The sequence below is a fragment of the Mizuhopecten yessoensis genome, unplaced genomic scaffold, assembly GCF_002113885.1.
Source record: "Mizuhopecten yessoensis strain PY_sf001 unplaced genomic scaffold, ASM211388v2 scaffold8949, whole genome shotgun sequence".
NCBI lineage: Eukaryota > Metazoa > Mollusca > Bivalvia > Pectinida > Pectinidae > Mizuhopecten > Mizuhopecten yessoensis.
Window position 1 is genome coordinate 253971 of NW_018407803.1, and position 18309 is coordinate 272279.

Here is an 18309-nt window from a genome sequence, read left to right on the forward strand (position 1 = left end):
CTGTTTCGCTAAACATTTGTGAATGTCCGACTCTGTTGTAGATTTCTTGTGTTATAAATGTTTGCTTCAGCATTAGTAAAGGGGGTGGACCTATGTTAACTTCCGTGTTATTGTCATCTTCATTGTCCGAGTTTGTGTTTGGGGACAGTTTTGATAATGTCATCGTCGGCGACAAGTTCACTGGGTGTGAGTTGTTTGTCTATATCTACAAAGTGGTATTGAGGTCGAGCTCATCCTCATCTCTCTCGAGTAAATTATGTAAATCTACATCCGGGTTCTCTGGTATCACAGTTCACGATTTATATTGTCTCAAGAGTCACAGAGTCCCATGCGATTTTCACAAAATGTACGACAGTATCTAAGAAAGCGCAGAAGTTAGCTTTATTCATCATAATTTCTACAGTAAAACTTACCTGTAGAAAGACAACAAATATCAAGCTATGGTTTAACAATTTCATGTACACAACCATACAGCTGATTACCTGGTCAGGCGGCAGTCACATGTAACAATACAATGTACACACGTACGTAACATTCCTGTCATGGGAATATATACCTATGCTCAACTCAAATTGGTGGTGTTTAACGAGGTCAAAATAGTGCAATTTTAACCATTTTTTTGGGGGGAATATGATGGTGTATGGCGGTATGTGGGTTTTTACATTACAACGGGTGCATTAACATAAGGGGAAATCCGTTCTGAGTAAATTAATGCTGGTATGCGGGTTTTGCGATTTAATGGGTGGCATTACAACAGGGTTTTACTGAACAGTGTTATGGTCTTTTTATGCCCCCACCATAAAATAGGGGGGCATATAGTGTTGCCCGCATCCCGATTCAATGTTAACACCTAGCAACTTCAATCTTTGACAGATTTTGGTCAAACTTATTACAAAGGTCAAGTATGAGTATACTTTGCACACTGTTGTGTTTCAGGGTTCCAAGGTCAAGGCTAAGGTCACTTGCTATATATAGAAAATCATCAACTGATTCAGTTTAAACACTTAGCAACTTCATTCTTTCATGGATTTTGGTCAAACTTTATGCAAAGGTCAAGTATGAGTATACTTTGGACACTGTTGTGTTTCAGGGTTCCAAGGTCAAGGCCAAGGTCACTGTTACTATATATAGAAAATCATCAACTGGTTCAATTTAAACATTTAGCAACTTCATTCTTTCATGGATTTTGGGCAAACTTTATATAAAGGTCAAATATAGGTATACCTCTGACATCCTTGTGTTTCAGGATGGTAATTATAACATACAGAAAAAATATATGTATATTAAAATCAACTTGTCAACTTTAAGTGTAGTACCTTGCTTGTGTGTGTGCATGTTTCAGGGTATCAAGATCAAAGTGGTTGTAACTTTTTATAGAACACTGAAACTAATTTCACATGGCAGCGGGGGCATTGATGTCTTACAGACGTTTTCTAGTCTTAATTTTTGATACAGAAATTTGTCAAGAGCATAACTCCTTTGCTATGCAAATTGTATCTTGTGAAGTTTATTTTCTCAATAAAACCCCATAACAATGCTCCAACTGTTACATCGTGGACTGTGTATTGCTCATAATACTTTTTATTCATATTGTCATCCTAAAAATTATTGCTTTATTTCTGAAAAGTTTCCAACTTCAGTCCCAGAAAATAAACTGTAATTGAATATTGTTTGTTTATGCAGCATTAAGAATAATGATTTTATTTGACATTGAATTGTTTTTACTATGATGTCATCAGTTTTTGTTTTTGTTTTTACTTTCAGACACATTTAGTGTCAATAGAGATTTCATCCCGGGATTTGAACAGGAGGTTCCAAACTTGATTCTTTGTCCCCAGAGTGAGTATATATTAACACACAATAATAAGATTACAGTAAATTTGTCTCCAGGGTGAGTAGATTAACAACCAAATAGTAAGTTTTTCTCCAGAGCACACCTGCCAACCCTTCCTCATGGGAGAACAAAATCTACTGCAACCCTCTTTGATTCCTCCATCATTATTTGTAAGGTGTAAAAAGTGATATATAAGAAAAATGCCTCCAAATGGATTACACCAAATATTAAAAGATCATAGAATGTTAATGGTATGTACAGTATGTTTTTTAGGTCACCTGAGACAAAGTCTCAAGTGACCTATAGCGATCGCCTTTTGTCCGTCGTCTGTCTGTAAACAATTTACATTTTCGACTTCTTCTCCAAAACCCCTGAACCAATTTCAATGAAATTTTTCAGAAACCGTCCATGGCCAAAGGTCAATAAAAGTATTGGCTGATTTAAATTTGGTCCCCAGCCCCAAAGGGTCTGAATGGCGAAGCCAAAAAGGGTCAAATTGACTAAAATTTCAAAACTCTTCTTCTCAAGACCCAGATATGGTAGAATCAAATACTTTTCATAGATGGAAGGGTCTTAAGGTGCTTAACCAAAATTGTGAATTTCATGACCCTGGGGTCTCATGTTTACCCCTGGGGAGGTTGTAAACTTTACTATGGTTTATATAGGGAAATCACATTATGGACCAACATTTGTTTAATTTCCGTTGGATATAGGGTAATTTAATTTGGGTTAGCATTATCAGTATTGGATAGCAGTTTGATGGTATGCCCATATCAGCCCTGACTGACCCCCAGGGGTTGATGGGTGGGGCCAAAAAGGGTTGAATTGACTGAAATTTCAAAATTCTTCTTCTCAAGACCCAGATATGGTAGAATCTAATACTCTTCATAGATGGATTGGTTTTAAGGTGCTCTACCAAAATTGAGAATTTTATGACCCTAGGGTCTCACGTTTACACCTGGGGAGGTGGGGAGGGGGCAACATTTATTATGGCAAATGATACTTTGAATATTACATGTTGATAACTAGATTGGAATTATAACCCTGAGTTGAAAGTTTGATACTTTGAACATTTTTAGCCAGCTCTACCCCCAAGGGCACCCAAAGGAATCAGTGTGCTAAATTTTCTTCATTTTCCTTGTTTAGAATCAGAGGTGCTAAATTCAAATACTTTTCAGTCTTAAATCTGTATGCTAGATATTGAATAAGGTTGTTTTATTGTTTTTTGTCACTTTGAATAATACTTCTGTTCATGTTTTAAAAACGGAAGTCAACTCTCTGTGTAAATATATCAAAACTTGGGTGACCGTTAAGGCCCATGGGCCTCTTGTTCTTTCATATTTCCACAAAGGTCTAGCTGTTCTCCTCTTGATCAGATCACATTAACAGGTAGAAGGAGACCATGCATACCAAGTTACACCTGGATTATCTTTAGGGACAAGAAATAGTAGTCACAAACTTAACAAGCAATATCTTAATAATATTAATTCATTTGAGATGTAACATGGCATCTGGTTGGTCAATCAAAATAAATGGCAACAGTAAAATCACGATATTCGAGGCTCACTCAATCCGATTGACTGAATGATAGAACACAGAAAAACAGCATTTTGAACAGCTCACCATTTGATGGTGATTAGATAACTATTCTGCATAATCTGAGACTCAAAAATATACAAAAAATTAGAAACTGTTGGAAACAATTTGATGTGCTTTTTACTGTTAGGACTGATTTGGTCTTTGATCACAAACATTTTTTAACCTCATGTTTTTAAACTTTTATAAAGAAAAGGATAATATGAACGACTGTACTAAAAGTATGCTTTGTTTTTCGTTTAATATAAGTCAAAGTACTGAAAGTACTGATACACAATGTTAAACTTCTAAAAAATTTAAGATGGATTTTGGCAGTCACCATTAAAATCACATTCAATGTATTTCAGGAACATTTATTGAAATCACGTTAAAGCCTTTCATTGATTAATGCTCCTTGTTTAAATATTTTGACATGTTTGACGCTTGTGACCTTAAAAATTGATCCAGGTTAATATTTTTTTCAAACTTGATCATATTACAGATATATATCAAGACTCTGGATCTTGTAGAACTTTAGAAGAAGTTTGTCAAAGATGTAACCTTGAAAAAGCACATTCCAAATTTGACTCTTATCGAAAGTTGACCTTTTCCACAAAAATGTTTCCTGAGAAAGGCGACTTTCAAATCATACCAGAATATAATGTTAATGCCTTAAACCGTTTTCAAAATATTCTGGTTTACAGAAATTTGAACTTTTTCAACATTTGACTTCTGTTACCTTGAAAGTTGATCAAGGTCAATCATTTCTATGCTCCCTGAAAATTTTCGAGGGAGCATATAATTCCCGTTTTGTCCTTCCGTCTGTCCGTCTGTCCTTCCTTCCATCCTTCCTTTTCATGTACGGAGCATATAACTTTAGCAAATATACCCATATTTGCTAAAATGTCGTGTGCGGAGCATAGCTTTGCCCGCATCCAAATTTAGGGTATGCAGACCCTTGATAATAGATTTATTGCCCTTTGCTAAAATATCAGACATATTTACATGTATGTATGTTAAAAAAAAAAAAAAATCTTCCAGACTCCCCATTTCAACATATTTTTACCAATATGTGTTATTTTTTAGGTTGGTCTAAAATCAAAGATGGCCGCCATCTTGAAAAACATTTTTTTGAATAAATGATCCTGGTTCCACCCCTGGGGGATAGTGAGGGTGGTGCCCCAAGAAAGAAAATTACCTAAAATCATGCTTTTAAGCACTACTCGTTAATGCCTAAAGTAGATTACAACAATTTCAGTATGAAACATCAATTAGAAACAATCACTTCTTATATAAATGAGGCAGGTTAAACCACCGTTGACAGTGGGACGGGGCCTTAAAAGGAGAAATCTATTCAGATTTAGGTTTATGAATGCTTTCTAATAGCTTTACTGACAAAAAGTTACCCACTGCTGACCAAAACTACCATCATGGGGAAACAAATTTTTAGAATGTTTCATTGAAAATTGAAAAGTTACCATTCTCCCTGCTCAGTCTTTGAAGTCAGATGACCGTTTAGGCCCATGGGCCTCTTGTTTTTATCTCACCTGGCCCGTCCGTCGTTCGTCCTGAGTCAACTTCTTCTGAATAACCAGAATGCCCAGGGTAATGATATTAGGCCAGGGACATGCTGGGATGAAAGGCTACCAAGTTTGTTCCATTGAATGACCTTGACTTATATTCAAGGTCACAGGGGGTCAAATATGTTGAAACTTTAAAACCACTTCTTTTGAATAACCAGAAGGCCTAGAGTGTTGATTTTTTGCCAGTATTATGCTGGGATGAAGGGTTACCAAGTTTGTTTTAATAAATGACCTTGACTCATATTCAAGGTCACAGGGGTCAAATAAGTGTTAAACCTTTAAACAACTTCTTCTGAATAATCAAGAGGCCTAGGGAGATGATATTTGGCCAGTAACATGCTAGGATGAAGGGCTACCTAGTTTGGTCAAATAAATGACCTTGATTTATATTCAAGGTCACAGGGGTCAAATATGTTGAAAACCTTTAAACAACTTCTTCTGAATAACCCAGATGTCTAAGGTATTGATATTTGGTCAGTAACATGCTGGGATGAAGGGCTACCACGTTTGTTAAAATGAATGACCTTGACTTATTTTCAAGGTCACAGGGGACAACATGTTTTAAACCTTTACACAACGTCTTCTGAATAACCGAACAGCCTAGGGTGATGATATTTTGTCAGTATAATTCTGGGATGAAGGGCTACCAAGTTTGTTCAAATGAAATACTTTGACTAATATTCAAGGTAACAGGGTTGAAATATGTGTAAAATCTTTGAACAACTTCTTCAGAATAACCATGAGGCCTAGGGTAATGATAATTGGCCAGTTAGATGCTTGGATGAAGGGCTTCCAACTGTGTTCAAATGAAAGACTTTGACTTATATTCAAGGTCACAGGGGTCAAATATATGTAAAACATTTTAACAACTTCTGATGAGTAACCGAACAGCCTAGGATAATGATATTTGGTCAGTAGCATTATATTCAACGTCACAGGGGTCAAATATGTGTAAAACCTTTAAACAGCTTCTTCTGAATAACCAAGAGGCCTATGGTGATGATATTTGGCTAGTAACATGCTGGGATGAAGGGCTACCAAGTTTGTTCAAATGAATGACCTTGACTTATATTCAAGGTCACAGGGGTCAAATATGTTGAAATCTTTAAATAGATTCTTTTGAATCAAACACCTTAATTTTACCTGTAGCTGTATTTTAGTCCACTTTTAAGATAACAAGTGTGAGATTAATACCAGGTGAGCGATTCAGGCACATTGGACATCTTGTTGAGTTAAGGTAACTTTTAGATTTTGACACATGACGTCATGGTGACCATATTGGATTTGCAATAACACTTTTCCATCATGCCATACAATATCCTTGTACTACTATAAATATATCTTCTACCAATCAAAAGATAAGAAGGCCACAAAATCATGGCAGAATAAGAAGAATAAGAGTAGCAAATACAATAGATCTTTTTGGTGAATAACCCTAAGTGCAAAAATAACACCCAAAATAAGATTCACCAAAATTAAACCAGTTTAAAAAGAAAAGTCTACAGCGATGCTTACATATCTGATAAATGGTAAAATGGATATTAAAAATCAGTTTAGCTCTAAGGGCTGGATAGCTTGCGTGTTTATTAAAGCCACCTCATCGAAAATTTGGTGACCTATAGTAATCAGCTTTTCCATCTGTGTGTCTGTCTGTCGATCTGTGTGTCTGTCTGTGTGTCGTGTGTGTTTGTCTGTCTGTCTGTGTGTTTGTCTTTGTGTAATGTGTGTGTGTGTCTGCCGATCTGTGTGTCGTGTGTCGTGTGTGTGTCTGTCTGTGTGTCGTGTGTGTGTCTGTCCAATTGTCTTTCTGTCTGTCTGTCTGTCTTTGTTTTTTACTTTCGGTGTGATATCTTATGGAGGAAAGGTAGGATTTTGAACAAACTTGGCTGCTGTATTACTTATCCAAGTCCATGAGTCTTCAAATTATATATTGCTGTTGCTTCTGCTTAGTGAATACTGGGGATATATACATTGTATGGTCAAACATATGGAGGGGCCCTTGCTGACCTGTCAGTGTTGTATAGTTGCTACATGATATAATCGCCCTGAAAATGTTAAATCTACTGATCACTTCTACATTATGTTCATGAATTGACCACTCCTATAGTGAGTTGGTTACACATAAATTCTCTACCTGGTTTGAATGAAAATTTCAGGACAACTGTCAGCATGTTTCAAATGATAGTATAAGATTGTGAGGTATATTATATTTAATGCATGATTATAAGCATTTAATGTAGATAATGATAGCTAAACATGTCACTTTCTTCAAAATTGTGTTCTTATATCTTAGCTAATCTGTTGTACCTCATAAGTACAGGTGAAATCAATTTCCAAACTTTAAGTAGCCTATTTTTTGTCCTTCATGTTTTCCCATGTTCCTCCAAAGCAGCTATGAGATGTTAGCTCTTTAACTACCAAACATGCAGCAAATCTCTGTTTACAAAATCATAACACAAAGACATGGGTTTTGGCGTAAATGGCTCACCCAAAAAACTGGACTGCCGAATTCATTTAATTAGTTGTTTTGTTTTCTTCTTTTGATTATTTTTTGAAGTGATTTCTCTTTCCTAATTTTGTTTTCTTTTGACTTTTATATTCGAAATGAAATACCTTTTTGTAAAGGTGCGGCCAATTAAAACCGCTACCAAATAAAACTTAAGCCGTCTAATTAAAGAAGCAGACTCCAAATCACCAAAGATAGATCAGAATAGGCTGGAGAGCAGGCTACCCAACCCTTACTTCCCTTATAGGAAGGGGGAGGTAGGTTTTCCTAGGCTCTGACCAGCTGGCAGTGTTGTCTCACCTCTGATCGTGCCCCTAGTTACATATATTTTTTGACAATATATATAAAAGACCATGGCTTTAACCATTAATAGGGAAATCTCCCTAATCACAATGCCTTAGATCATATAAACAAACTCTTGGTGTATGGCTGATGATTCTTGATCTTAATATTTATCACAAATTGTTCAGTATATATTAATTAAACATGATGAAGTTGAAATTTGAACATTAATACTGACTATTAAAATTTGATACCGTATAACTGGAAAGTATGACATAGATAACATGAATACGGACTAGTACATGGGATAGTATGAACATTGACTGGTAAAACTTAGATAATGACTAAAACATGGAAAATTTCAACAATCCTTGCATTGGCCCTTTCTAACCTAATGCTGTATATAAAACACTCTTCTTGAGCCAGTTAAAAGTTTTATGTAAACTTCTCTTAATTGTTATAAAAATTAATACACAATGCAATTTACAACCTACAGTATTAGTTAACATCCAAAACCTGCTCTCTGTTGTGCATAAGGGGAGGAGGGTGGGTTTTTATGAAGATTTTGAAGTCATATCAAAAATGGTATTTCCTTTTCTTCCTTTTGTTTATTTTTCAAGGGGGCCCTTTAGCCTTTTACCTTTCAACCAATGGGAATCCCCCATTCACTCTGAAGCATGGGCCGTCAAGGGGAAACCCAACTGTGGGGTCCCCAAAAGAATATTATTAAATGAAAACATTTTGTTGTCCAAAAAATCGTATATAAATATACTTTATAATTTTAATCTCTATCACAGTGGTATGCAATATACCACAATCACACTTGATTTATGTCGATCATATTAAAGCCAAATTGTATTTCAGATGATATTCTCAACACTGTATTGACCATCTACATGAATGACGGACAACAACCATTACCACAACCTGATGAAGTCCTCATCTGCTCCAGTCATACAACACTAGACCAGGTAAATAATCACTATGTGTTAATTATTGAGTTTATCTAACAAATCAAATGTCTGTGCTACTTAAATCAATGAAGATTCCCACTATATTACCATTTAAACACATAAACAGATAGAAACCAAAAGAAAGATCTGTTGGGCATGAAAAGACAAATGCATACATTCATGCCACCACAACTAGTTCCAGTCTTGCCCTAGCCTCCCTCGGTGAGGATTTAGTCCCTCAGATGCCCCTCATGCACAGCCTTTGGATCATAACATGGAAACCATACTTGCAAATGCTAGGCATGACCAGATGAATATATGGTCTTATGGTTCCAGTTCCACCCCTGGGGACTTAGCCCCTAAGTCACAGCATGGAAAGGGTTCAGATTCCTACCTTTTAACCATACAGATATGAAGAAAGGATTACATTAATTCTACAAGGATTGCCCAAAGAATCACACCCCTGCCCCATGGGAGTTAGTCTCCCACCCCTTAATTAGCTTATGTACAATTTATGCAAAATTGCTGGGGTTGAAGAGAAAAATATACTAATTAAAGATTACCTTATTTGATTTAAATGTTTCCTGGGCAAAAGGGACTCATCAATATGTAGATAAAAGGAATAGCCATACTAGATAGAAGGACCCCAGTCATTTATGGGTATACTGGTGTATATTCAAACTATCATTATTAAATGTTTGCCTGTTCTCAGCTTTTATTTATTGTACTCTTTAGTATGCATGTTTAATATTTGATCTATGGCCTCTTATTCTTAAATTCTTTCAGTTGGATATATTCTGGAGACGTGCTGTTTTCAACCAAAGTGGTAAAATCTATTGCCTGGCCAACTCTGACCTTTTAGACTACGAAGTCAGTGACAAGGGGGAACAATGTCTGAAGAGACACATGCAAACAGCAAAAGAAAAGGGTAAGGCTATCCTGTTTCCCACTGTCCATTAACACTTTCTTGTGAGTGCAACTTGTTCCACAGTTTTCAACAAAATGTTATGAAATTGTGTGTGTCGATGGTATTGTATACAATTAATATTTATCGTAATATTGGGATCCTGCACCAGTTTTTCCCCTTTGCATAACACTGACTTGTTTGTACAACCGATCACATACAGTTGTTATGTATTTGTTGTAGGTATCATATGAAAATATGCATATCTTAAAGTAGGGATCCTGCATTAAATTATAACAACAGTTATAGCCCTTTGCAACTTAGACTTTTTCCCTCGGCTTAAAAGGAAAGACGAGAGGCATATTTCTACATTGCACAGACATGCATTCCCCTTCACAAATTGCATTAATTTCCCTCAGGCTTTTAGCTCACCTGCCCAAAGGGCTTATGCCATGGCGAGGCGTCTGTCGTCTGTCACTCTGTCCGGTGTCCGTTGTCCGTCAACTTTTTCTTTAAACAACTTCTTCTGAAGAATGGACAGGCCATGAGTCATGATATTCAGCTGAAAGCTTTGTTGGTAAGAGCTGAACAAAGTTTGAGAACGAAAATGACCTCAACCTTTTTTCAAGTTCACAGAGGTCAAATATGTCACACACTTTAAACGGTGTCTTTTGAAGAAGTAAAAGTCATAGAGGGATCAAATGTGTTAACATATTTAAATCACTCTTCTCAATAACTTAGAGTCACAGGGTGATGACATTTGGGATTAAGGACTTCCAAGGTTTTTTTCAACTGAATGACTTTGTTAGACTTTCAAGGTCATTGTGGTTAAATGTGTTAAATTCTTGTAACAGGTTTGTTTGGAATAACCAAGAGTCCTAGGTAAGGATTTTTATCCTATAGCTTTATCTAAATCTAATTTGATATAGAGTATCCTTGGCCCAATATGTTTCAATTTTGTATAAACCATGCCCCCATCCCAATGGGCACAGAGGATGGGACCCAATAAGATAAGGGTGTTGCTGAGAGAAAGAGCCACAATTTGGAAATATTTGTAGTACAGTATAATATTTAATGAGAATATTTTGCTATGACTGCTTAAATATCCAAGTGAGCGATACAGGCCCTCTGGGACTCTTGTTATTGGCATACAATGCTTCACTTTTAGTACACTTGTTGCCTAATTAAGGGCACAGATTTAATAGATTGTAGATACAGTCAAACTTGGATGTTTCAAACTTTGCGGGCATCAGGAAAATTCAAAACATCGGGACTTCAACTCAAGAATATGAAGCATCAAGATCATGTACAATGTACATAAGACAGAATGTGGTTCTTATGTGACAAAACACAAGCTAAGAATTTTCATTTTAAAGGTATAATTATACATTTACAGAAATAAGAATAGTATGTTTATTATTAACAGTCACTGTGGTTTACATTGTGATCTTATCAAATTCAAAATTTCTTCGTTTGTCAAATAAATTTCTGACACCTGTACCTCCCTCGTGTTGATGTGGTTCATCATGTGTGCCATGTTGCTGAGAGTGATTCCCGTTGGTCATTTGTTTTATAAAATAAAATTATATGCCAATCAATTTTATTAAAAATTCACACTATTAAGTTAGTTAAATTGTGTTCACAATAAACATACATTAGAGTCGTACATACCATTTTCTTTGACAAAGGCCTATGTTTATGATTGTAAAGTACTTCTGGTGAATGTAACTTACTGAATGATAAACGCTAATTGATTATCACTTCACGTCATGTAAATTTCACATTACTGTATTTAAGAAACAATAGTGAGAAAATCAGTACCAGCGTAGTATTACCTGTAAGTAATCAATAACAGGTTGTGTAAATATGGTCACTAGTACTTTTCACTTGATACTGAAACATGTCCGTGAAGGTGTTAAAATAACCTTGAGACATATCATTGTTCTTGTTCAGGTAAATTTTTTACATTGATTTATTAGTTGTAATTAAGGCTTTCCACAAACAGGTGAAAAGACCTATTGTTTTTTGTTAGCTCACCTGGCCAGAAAGGCCATGTGAGCTTATGCCATGGCGCGGCATCCGTCCGACCGACCGGCGTCAATTTTTCCATTTGAACAATTTCTTCTCAATAACCAACAGGCCAAATGTCATGATATTTGGCTGGTTGGTTGCTGGGATAAAGCCCAAAGTTTGCAAAAAGAAATGACCTAGACCCATATTCAAGGTCACAGGGGTCAAATTTGTTAAAACCTTTAAAGGACTTCTTCTGATTAACCAAAATGCCAAGAAGCATGATATTTTGCTATTAAGTTTCTAGGATAAAGCCCAACAAGATTTGCAAAAATAAATGACCTTGACCCATATTCAAGGTCATAGGGGTCAAATTTGTTAAAACCTTTAAACTACTTCTCCTGATTAACCAAAAGGCCAAGAAGCATGCTATTTGGCTGATATGTTTCTAGGATAAAGTCCAACAAGGTTTGCAAAAAGAAATGCCCTTGACCCATATTCAATGTCACAGGGGTCAAATTTGTTAGTAAAACCTTTAAATGATTCCTTCTGATTAACCAAAAGGCCCAGAAGCGCGATATTTGGCTGATAGGTTCCTAGGATGAAACCTGACAAAGTCTGCTAAAGAAATGACCTTGACCCATATTCATGGTTATATTAGGGTCAAATTTGTTAAAACCTTTAAACGACTTCTTCTGATAAACCAAAAGACCCAGAAGCGTGATATTTTGCTGGTAGGTTCTTATTCAGAATGAAGTCCGTCAAATTTTGATAAAAGAAATGCCCTTGACCCATATTCAAGGCCACAGGGGTCTTGTCTATTTTGTTTAAAGCTTTAAATGACTACCTGTATTTCTGATTAACCAAAAGGCCCAGAAGCATGATATTTGGCTGATAGGTTCATGAGATGAAGCCCTACAAGGGTCTAATTTATTAGCTCTCCTGGTCAGAAGAACCATGGTGAGCTTATGCCATACCTCAGCGTCCAGCGTCCTTCCGTCGTCCGCCATTCAACTTTTCAAGGGGATTCAATTTTGTATAAACGGTGATTGTGGCTCCCTCTAGGGGCAGAGGGGTGGTGCCGAATAGGGGAAATAGAGGTAAAACCTTTAAAATCCTTCTTCTAGCGTAGGGATTAAAGGATTTTATCCTCATTAAGTCTGGAGCATCTTTGGGCCAAGGGGACTCAATTTTGTATAAACAGTGATTGTGGCCCCCCTGGGAGGAAACACAGCAAATTCTTCAAAATCCTTCTTCTGTAGGAATGATAGGATTTTTTCCAAATTTGGGATGAAGCACCCTGGGTGAAGGGGAACCAAACTTGTATAAACGTTGGGTCTGATCCCCCCCACCCCCCCTGGGGCAGAGAGGTGGGGCCCAATAAGGGATATAGAGGAATAGCTTTAATATCCTTTTTCTTCTGTTGGAATGAAGGTATTTTGACCAAATTTGAGCAAAAGCATCCTATGGGGAAGGGAAATTAATTTTGTATAAATGGTGGGTTTGAACCCCCTAGGGAGCAGAGTGGCTGGGCCAAATAGGGAAAATAGAAAAATATATTTAAAATCGTCCTTTTTTAGGAATGACAGGATTATGTCCATATTTGGTCTTCAGCATCCTTAGGTGAATGGGAGCTAATTATGTATCAACGGTGAGTCTAATCTTCCTTAGGGTAGAGGGGCGTGGCCCAATAGGGGAATATAGCAAATTCTTCAAATCCTCTTTTTCCTGTAGGAATGACAGGATTTTGTCCAATTGCATCTAAATATAATCCCTGGCTAACCATGTAATAAATACACATCGTTTCCAGCAACATATGGCTATATCAACTTCAATTTTGCTAACATTTCCAGGTGAGCGATACAGGTCCTCTGGGCCTCTTGTTCTGTTTATTCTTCTTCTTCTCAAGATCTTGTCACCAGCTTTCCTTCTAAATGGTAATAGGTATGTACATGATATTTAGCCAGGTTGTAGGTAACAGTTTGGAGATGTCATGGTCAAATTTTCAAGTTGATCAAAAATTCAATATTGCCGCCATGACCTATAAAGTGATTCTTTTTACCTTTTTAAACAGCTATATCTCCTTAACTATAAATGGTACTGTATTTATACTATAATATATTGATAGAGTGTGGTCTGGGCTAAATTTGACCCATGCCTTGTAATAAGAAAAAAGGTCTAGTTTCTCGCCGAGGGGTCAAAGGGTCAACTGTTTTTAAAACTTTTTCATTTTTTCATTTTTAGCTCACCTGGCCCGAAGGGCCAAGTGAGCATATGCTGTGGTGTGGCGCCCACTCCGTCTGTCTGTCCGTCTGTCAGTTGTCCGGCCGACTGGCGTCCGGCGTCAATATTTTACTTGAAACAACTTCTTCTCAATAACCAAAAGGCCTTGGATGATGATATTTGGCCAGTAACATGCTGGGATGAAGGGCTACCAAGTTGGTCAAATGAATGACCTTGACCCACTTTCAAGGTCACAGTGGTCATATGTGTTATTAGGTAACCAAAAAGCCCAGAATACTGATATTGGGCCTGTAGTATGCATGGATGAAGGGCTACCAAGTTTGTTTAAATGAATGACCTTGACCTTTTTTCAAGGTCACAGGGGTCAAATATGTTTAAAACCTTTAAACAACTTCTTCTCAATAACCAAAAGGCCTTGGATGATGATATTTGGCCAATAACATGCTGGGATGAAGGGCTACCAAGTTTGTTCAAATGAATGATCTTTGCTCATATTCTAGTTCACAGGGATCAAATATGTTTAAATCTTAAAATGACTTGTTCTGAATATTCAAAAGGTCCAGAGTAATGATATTTAGCCAGAAGTATGCTAGGACAGAAGGCTATAAACTTTTAAGGTCACAGGCGTCATTTGTTTAAATCATTTAAAAGATTCAAATGGATTGAACACAGATATTTTGCCTGTAGCTATATATTAGTCCACTTTTAAGATTACAAGTGTGAGATTAATACCAGGTGAGCGATTCAGGCCCATTGGGCCTCTTGTTTAATTTTAATGCCGAAGTTTGTCCGGAGCCTAAGTTCCATGTTATTTCACCTACGTTGACTAAACTTACCATATTTATGTATCTTGGGAAAGTGGAATCTGTTGCACTTAAATCAGGTTTTGTGCCCCACTATATACAGAGTTAAGTCCCTTTGTTTATTTTTAATACCAAAGTTTGTCCACGACATAACTTCCATGTTATTTCACCTACGTTGACCAAATTTGCTTTAGTTTTAATGTATCTTGGGAAGTAGGAGTGTCGTATTCTGAATTCAGGTCTAATGCCCCATTATATAAAGAGATAATGCCCTTTGTTAATTTTTTATACTGAAGTTTGGGTATTGGCTAATAAGGGGAGACATATGTTTTTGTTCACAAAAACAAAATTCTAGTTTTCTCAGAAACAGTAGGTATTTTGTATACACATATACATAGAGTATCATAGCCAATTATACAGGCTATATTATGACAAACTTTCAAGGTCATGAAGTCATAGGTCAAAAGTCACAGATGTATTATGTCATTGAAATGGCTAATTATGGGCAGAAATGGTAGGTATTTTGTATAGACATACCTTGGAGTAAATGTAGCATTGATGCAAGCTACATTGTGAGGTTATTGAGTCAAAGGTCACAGTTGTGGTGTTTGTCTTTTCCATCAGTCTGTCTGAGTTTAGACTTTTTCATGACACTTGATCTTTCTATATATTTTTTCCCTTGTTTATTTAGCCCCAACAGGGGCAACAAGCAGCCGGAATATGGGGGTATTTAGTTAGCCCATAGGCGACAGTTCTAGTTTTAACAAAAAAAATCTACTTCTGGTTTTTTGTATGGGGTCGAAGTTCAAATGTGCTGTTTTGTGTAAAAAACATTCTAGGACCTTCTTCTGCCATTGCAATATTAACCAAAATTAGTGCATGTATTCCTTTGGGGGTCCTTACAAACTTTTTGGAGCAATTAAAATTCCAGCATGGCTACCACAAGCTCTTATTGGTAAAAAGCCTATACCAATATACATTGTTAATGATTTGAAGCACAAAGTTGATCTTTAGATATGATGATTAAATAAGCTAGGGAAAACTTATCTTTCACATTATTTTACCAAAAATTTCAACTTTCGGTTTTTGTATAGGGGTGAAAGTTTGGATAGGTTACATTGTGAGTATAGTCTTTATCGATCGTCTCCAATTCTACCAAGACAATATTAATCAAAATGGTACAACTATTCCTCTGCGGCTCCTTATGGCCAGCACAAGCTCAAATAAGGTAATCATATACAATGTATTATGATATATGGGTCAAAGTTTAATATGAATAGATAGTGCAATGTGCAGTCTCCTGTACAAAATGAGCAACTGAAATAAATCTTAATAAGAGTTATCTCCCTTTGTATTCTATATTGACTTCTGTGAAAAGCCCGTCAAATTGTTATCAACAATTTCTAGTTTTTAATGTTTTAATAACAAATGGGTCTTGTTTATACAATTTTACAAAATATGAAATTTGACTCATATAAGTTCGATTTGTATATATATACCACATGCACATGTTCCACGTTTTTGATATCTCTAGTTGACTCACTTTATATGATAGTGCATCTTGCGCAGGAATAGGTCCTCTACATCAGCGTTCCTTGTCCGAGATGCTCTCAGCTTAATTGCTGCCTTCAGCTGTCTTTAGCCGAGGGGACTATTGGTTTTATATAATAGCTATATTTTCAATTATAATATATCAATTCTATCTTCTTGTAATATGATGTATATGTACATGTAACTGTTCAGTTTCACTGTGTCTTGAAAAAGGAGCGAATCGCTCCGAAAATTTGACAACCTAAACTTGTCCACACTGTTGGAATTACTTCTTTGCCCCATATATAATATTAGTAGTATAGTATAAGGGGAAAATCTAGACTTTGCCGTAAATTTGAAACATCGAGTTAGATATATGGAAATTTGATTGCATTTAATTTGATAATTGTTCCAGTGTTTATCAGTAGTGTCTGTTTCTTATAACTTGTGGATGCTGTAGTTTTTCTATCAATCTAAAATGCAAGTTGTTGGTCATGTAGATTTTGGTGGTGTTGATTGTCATTAGTTTTAACCCTATACCCTTCAGGTATAAAGTACAAGTTGGTGGTCCTTTAAGGTAAATGGGTATTGATATATTTCACAGTTTTAACCCTATACCCTTCAGGTATAAAGTACAAGTTGGTGGTCCTGTAAGGTAAATGGGTATTGATAGATTTTATAGTTTTAACCCTATACCCTTCAGGTATAAAGTACAAGTTGGTGGTCCTGTAAGGTAAATGGGTATTGATAGATTTTATAGTTTAACCCTATACCCTTCAGGTATAAAGTACAAGTTGGTGGTCCTGTAAGGTAAATGGGTATTGATAGATTTTATAGTTTAACCCTATACCCTTCAGGTATAAAGTACAAGTTGGTGGTCCTGTAAGGTAAATGGGTATTGATAGATTTTATAGTTTAACCCTATACCCTTCAGGTATAAAGTACAAGTTGGTGGTCCTGTAAGGTAAATGGGTATTGATAGATTTTATAGTTTAACCCTATACCCTTCAGGTATAAAGTACAAGTTGGTGGTCCTGTAAGGTAAATGGGTATTGATAGATTTTATAGTTTAACCCTATACCCTTCAGGTATAAAGTACAAGTTGGTGGTCCTGTAAGGTAAATGGGTATTGATAGATTTTATAGTTTAACCCTATACCCTTCAGGTATAAAGTACAAGTTGGTGGTCCTGTAAGGTAAATGGGTATTGATAGATTTTATAGTTTAACCCTATACCCTTCAGGTATAAAGTACAAGTTGGTGGTCCTGTAAGGTAAATGGGTATTGATAGATTTTATAGTTTAACCCTATACCCTTCAGGTATAAAGTACAAGTTGGTGGTCCTGTAAGGTAAATGGGTATTGATAGATTTTATAGTTTAACCCTATACCCTTCAGGTATAAAGTACAAGTTGGTGGTCCTGTAAGGTAAATGGGTATTGATAGATTTTATAGTTTAACCCTATACCCTTCAGGTATAAAGTACAAGTTGGTGGTCCTGTAAGGTAAATGGGTATTGATAGATTTTATAGTTTAACCCTATACCCTTCAGGTATAAAGTACAAGTTGGTGGTCCTGTAAGGTAAATGGGTATTGATAGATTTTATAGTTTAACCCTATACCCTTCAGGTATAAAGTACAAGTTGGTGGTCCTGTAAGGTAAATGGGTATTGATAGATTTTATAGTTTAACCCTATACCCTTCAGGTATAAAGTACAAGTTGGTGGTCCTGTAAGGTAAATGGGTATTGATAGATTTTATAGTTTAACCCTATACCCTTCAGGTATAAAGTACAAGTTGGTGGTCCTGTAAGGTAAATGGGTATTGATAGATTTTATAGTTTAACCCTATACCCTTCAGGTATAAAGTACAAGTTGGTGGTCCTGTAAGGTAAATGGGTATTGATAGATTTTATAGTTTAACCCTATACCCTTCAGGTATAAAGTACAAGTTGGTGGTCCTGTAAGGTAAATGGGTATTGATAGATTTTATAGTTTAACCCTATACCCTTCAGGTATAAAGTACAAGTTGGTGGTCCTGTAAGGTAAATGGGTATTGATAGATTTTATAGTTTAACCCTATACCCT

General features: G+C 36.2%; 1 protein-coding gene across 6 annotated transcripts in view; it reads left to right on the forward strand.

Annotated features, from left to right (window-relative positions):
• The window catches only part of LOC110456924 (E3 ubiquitin-protein ligase rnf213-alpha-like), a 298096-nt gene that overhangs the window by 109168 nt on the left and 170619 nt on the right, over positions 1-18309 (forward strand). For all 6 annotated transcript variants that reach the window (XM_021507988.1, XM_021507990.1, XM_021507991.1 and 3 more), the window contains 3 exons: positions 1765-1839; positions 8645-8751; positions 9520-9661. In XM_021507988.1, the coding sequence (XP_021363663.1) occupies positions 1765-1839; positions 8645-8751; positions 9520-9661 (324 nt within the window). The remainder of the gene's footprint in view (positions 1-1764; positions 1840-8644; positions 8752-9519; positions 9662-18309) is intronic.